Source organism: Apteryx rowi, unplaced genomic scaffold, assembly GCF_003343035.1.
Source record: "Apteryx rowi isolate R43461 unplaced genomic scaffold, aptRow1 scaffold_45, whole genome shotgun sequence".
NCBI classification, from domain to species: Eukaryota; Metazoa; Chordata; class Aves; order Apterygiformes; family Apterygidae; genus Apteryx; species Apteryx rowi.
The window spans coordinates 1,408,406-1,412,906 of NW_020450705.1; the positions used below are offsets into that span (position 1 = coordinate 1,408,406).

The following is a 4,501-nucleotide window of genomic DNA, read 5'->3' on the forward strand; positions in this document are numbered from 1 at the left end:
GCAAGCCTTTCCCAGAAAAAAAATCCTCAAGAGCAAACTTATCCATTTCACTGTTTTAACTTTTATACTGGTGACTTCAATTGAAGTTAAGTTTTCAGCTAGCTTCTGATAAATTTCCTGCCCACAACATCCTCTTTCCGTAGAAAAGGAGGATGCTATTGTCCTGACTTGAAGTTCTGTTATAGAAGATTTTGTTTGTTTTTTTTTTTTGTTTGAAAAAGCAGAGGGCATCCATCCTGATTATCTCCAAATCTTGGACAGTTCACTGACTAGGTGAATGGGAGCACTAGCACTCATTTTGTTTTTAAAACATGTTAACAGTTGTTACAAATGTAGGTCATAATCACAGATAACTAACAAAAAACAGTCACTCTTTTAGCACCACAATGAAAGATTCCACTACTCAGTCATCTTTCTCATCTCTGATGTCGTCATGACCAAACCAGTAACCATCCAGAACTGCACATGCAGTGGTTATAAGTAATCCCCCACTCCTTTCTCCAACTCTAGTAGTTTATCTTAGAGACCAAGCTACTACAAACGCAAAAAGGAAATCAGTGTTACTACTGCAAGTGAAGGACAGCAGAGTTTTTTAATTAAACATTAGAATCATACAGTTTCCAACAATAAGTCATAGAAGACACAAGTCTATGGAATCAGATGCTACACAGTTACACTGTCATTTGTGCGCTCTTCGATAATGCTTTCAGGTCTAAAATGCACTTTGCAATACTCTCCTTCTGCTGCAAAAGAAAAGAAAACAACTTTAAGACAACAGACTTGCTGAAAGATATTTAAACAAGCAAAACATACTTTCTAATGAACTTTGGATTGTCTCTTTGGACCCATGAAATGAGACAGAAACCAAAAGGGATATTATTGTAATTCATGAAGTCAGAGATTCAAATCTAAACAATGACTTATGTTAAAGCATCAGCAAGCAGTGCTGGGAACATTTGTTTTCTTGTTCTCAGGTTTGTTCGTTAGAGAAAGGACATCTAAAGTCCATCTGTAGATCCTAAACTGCTGAAATCTTACATGGAGAATTTTACAAGCAACTTCCCTGATCTTAGCTACATATCTTATTACAAGCTTAGCACTATGTTGGAAGAACAAACAACATGAATGGTTCTAGCTCAAATCACCAGCAGCATAAACACCTGGTACCCAATAACTGGACATGTAACTTTTACTCAGCAGTAGGAATGCATCTCAGCTCAACTTGGAAGTCACCAAGAGATGATTTAGCATCTTCTGGCTTAAGCCAGAAGCACTGGACAGCAAGTATTTTTAGACTAAAATGTAAAGCAGATAAAAACAAATGAAATACCTGCTGAGGTGTGATGCTCTGAACAACATTTTTCTCTACCCACTGAATCATGTGATCTTGTTCTTTCTGACGCTTTAAATGCTGCATAGCCACTTGATAGTCCAACCTTTTCTTTACTTCATTGTACACTGTCAGCAGTCTTTCTCGGTAGTTAGCTTCCAGCAACATTGCAATATTATTCTATACACAAAGGATGATACCAACTGGTTAACGTTTAGCAAAATTACAAAACAGCAACAGAACACAGTTCTATAACAGAAGCCATTTTATCAGGTGGTAAAAATGGACAAGTCTGCAACATACATATTGCAAATTGTTTGTTACTTGTTAGCAATCTAAGAGAATTATGTATAGTGAAGACAGCAATAGAAATCAACAGTAAGGCTAGAGATGCATACCCGCTTGGCATCAAAGAGATAACTACGGCCTTCAACCCGCCACTGTTCCTTCTTCTCCTGTTCAATTGCAGTCTCAAGACCTTTAATTGCATCATTCTTCACAGCTAAAGCTGTAGCAACTTTCTCCTGGAAAACAAATATATGTTTTATATATATATATATATACACACACGTACATATTATTACATGTAATATATATGTAATATATATGAATAAATGTAATATGTAATATAAATGTTTGTGTATATGTATTTATACACACACTTCAGAATGAAAGTAAGACGCAAGGAAAACAAGCAAGCTGTAACTAATTTTCAAAATTCTCCATTACAATTTGAGAACTGTTTGTACAAGCTGAATTGTGTCAGGTTTGAGGTTAAAAGTTGGCAAGACAGAAAAATTATGGTTCAAAATTGATCTTACTTTAAAAAAAATCATTCTATTAAGTACTTGTGTTGACATAAAATGTTTTTATTTTTGAAGACCTACATAGCAATATTGACATAATATCTATAACATACCTTATTTAAGCACTGTTCTGAAGACATCAGGCACAGATTCCGAACACAGTATTTTTAAATATTTAAGCAGATTACTTAGAATTACCAGTGCAAAGTTAAATTACGGTTTCTTTTCTTACCTCATTAAGTCTGTCAGCAAAAGCTGCTACCTTAGACCCATATTTTTTTACACCATAAATCAAGACTGACAATATGCAGGCAGCTGCAACAGTCTCATGGTTAACTACGTAGATTTCTTTAGAAAGAAAGTAAAGCAGGAGTCCAGTTCCCAACATATAAGGTCCTAAGAAAAGAATGAAGCAGCATTATTGGTATGTGGTGTAAACATGCTCATTCAAGTCAAACACCTTAAAAAAAGAAAGAAAAAAAAAGTAGCTAGACATATAACAAGAACAGGAACTATTCTCTTTCACCATGACCAAGAATACAAACCCAACACCACCACAAGGAGGGGTACAATAAGGATAGTTACCAGATGTAGAAACAAATTACACCTTCAATGAGATTTGCAGCTTCTGCTCATTCAGAAACAGGCAAAAGTCTCTGCTTAAAGTTTTTGAGAGCCAGCAAAAATAAATCTTTTTCTTTCAAGCCCATGTTACACTTTTAACCTTTCTTTAAAGCACAAGTAAGAGTAAAATTGAAAGGTTCTGAGTGTCTCAAAAAATAATTTATCCTGCAGAATCAAATATTTAACAAAATAAAAGAATTGCTCTTCCTTTCATGCTAAATTAAGCACCTTGCTTTCCACACATCCAGGGTGTTCAAAGAAAAGCCAGCTTTCTCCCTAATATTCTACCTATTTACCAGCTACTAATTGTGGACAGAACCAAGCGAGCATAACCAGACTAAAAAAAAGCATGTTATACATAAATATATATGTATATATATATTAACCTGTGACTCCTGTTTTAGGGTAAAGAAACTGGAAAAACTCCTCAGGGATCAAACCATAACGTACTTCTCCTCCTTTCTCAGGCAGAGGGGGAAGAGGAGCCAAGCACTGCTGACTTGCATGAAGCGCTCTTTTGGTGTGCAAGATGCTATAAATAATGAGAAAGATTCTATTAAGTTTCTTGCAAAATAAGCAACAAACAAAAACCCTTAAGTGAAGCTCAAGCACATTCTCTGCGATATAGCTACTGTTCGGAGAGCCCTGCTCTGAGGAAGGGGGTGGGACCAGATAACCTCCCGAGGTGCCCCCCAACATCAACTACCCTATAGGCCTACAATACTAATTGGAAACATAACGGCAAAAGCACAGAACGACGTAAGAAAGCAAAGGGCTCAAACAGCAACGCTACCGAGGCCTCCTCGGAAAGGCCAGGCGACGGCTCGGAGAGAAAAGCCAGCCCAGCGGCGGCCGCGGCGCGCCGGAGGCCCCAGCCGGAGGTCAAAGCCCTGCGGCGCCCGGCCGAGGGCCCCGTGGCGGCCGCCCCGAGCCCGGGGCAGCGGCGGCCGCGCGGTACTCACCCCGCCGGGAAGGCAGGCGGCAGGCTCTTCAGCGCGGCCGGGGCTGAGGGGCGAGAGGGCAGAGAGCGCGTCAGGACAGAGCCCAGGCAGGACCCCACCGCCCCCATACACCATCCCCATACACCGCCCCTAAACACCCGCCCGCCCGCCCGCCCCGCMGGGAGCCGGGGCTGCTCCCACCCGGCTTACCGGCGCGGAGGACGAGGCGGGAGAGCATCGCGGGGGCGGCGCGGCAATAAACGACCCTCCGGTGACCGCAGCCCGCCGCCGCACCAAGATGGCGCCGCTGCCAGCTCTCGCGAGAGGCGCCGACGCTGCCCGGAGAAGGGCGGGGAGTCGTGCGGGCTCTCGCGAGAGGCGCCGACGCTCCCTGGAGTGTGTGTGTGTGTGGGGGGGAAGTCTCACAAGCTCTCGCGAGAGGCGGAGACACAGCCCGGAGAAGGGCGGAGAGTCCCGCGGGCTCTCGCGAGAGGCGCCGCCGCTCCCTGGAGTGTGTGTGTGTGTGTGGGGGGGGGAAGTCTCGCGGGCTCTCGCGAGAGGCGCCGACGCTGCCCGGAGAGGGGCGGGGAGTCCCGCGGGCTCTCGCGAGAGGCGCCGACGCTACCCGGAACGGGGCGGGGAGTCTCGCGGATTCTCGCGAGAGGCGCCGACGCTGCCCGGAGTGGGGCGGGGAGTCTCGCGGATTCTCGCGAGAGGCGCCGACGCTGCCCGGAGTGGGGCGGGGAGTCTCGCGGAGTCTCGCGAGAGGCGGCGGCGCGGGGCGGCGCGGGAGCACGTGG

The 4,501-nt window shown here is 44.5% G+C and overlaps 2 protein-coding genes across 4 annotated transcripts in view; one reads left to right on the forward strand and one right to left on the reverse strand.

Moving 5' to 3' along the window:
* Window positions 1-573: 573 nt before the first annotated feature.
* On the reverse strand, window positions 574-4,087 carry ATP5PB (ATP synthase peripheral stalk-membrane subunit b). Of its 3 annotated transcripts, XM_026077147.1 has the most exons (7): window positions 3,912-4,028; window positions 3,723-3,765; window positions 3,147-3,292; window positions 2,369-2,532; window positions 1,729-1,854; window positions 1,331-1,510; window positions 574-743 (listed from the first exon to the last, which is right to left on the reverse strand). In XM_026077147.1, exons 1-7 carry the CDS (start codon window positions 3,937-3,939, stop codon window positions 672-674), a joined length of 759 nt encoding a protein of 252 aa, XP_025932932.1. In that variant the 5' UTR covers window positions 3,940-4,028; the 3' UTR covers window positions 574-671. The 3 variants fall into 3 exon arrangements, with proteins under 3 accessions (XP_025932932.1, XP_025932933.1, XP_025932934.1); XM_026077148.1 differs by lacking the exon at window positions 3,723-3,765 and having other exon boundaries at window positions 3,912-4,087; XM_026077149.1 differs by lacking the exons at window positions 3,723-3,765; window positions 3,912-4,028 and adding an exon at window positions 3,554-3,575.
* The window catches only part of WDR77 (WD repeat domain 77), a 6,048-nt gene continuing 5,546 nt past the window's right edge, over window positions 4,000-4,501 (forward strand). The window contains exon 1 of the mRNA XM_026077242.1: window positions 4,000-4,027. Within this exon, the coding sequence (XP_025933027.1) occupies window positions 4,000-4,027 (28 nt within the window). The remainder of the gene's footprint in view (window positions 4,028-4,501) is intronic.

Excerpts from the sequence above, each read along its gene's own strand:
- ATP5PB (XM_026077147.1), bottom strand. The coding sequence starts at position 3,939 with ATGCTCTCCCGCCTCGTCCTCCGCGCCG. Across the intron at positions 3,766-3,911 it reads CCGCCTCGTCCTCCGCGCCG|CCCCGGCCGCGCTGAAGAGC; the intron begins GTAAGCCGGGTG and ends CTCGCCCCTCAG. Across the intron at positions 2,533-3,146 it reads CCCTAAAACAGGAGTCACAG|GACCTTATATGTTGGGAACT; the intron begins GTTAATATATAT and ends TTCTTTTCTTAG.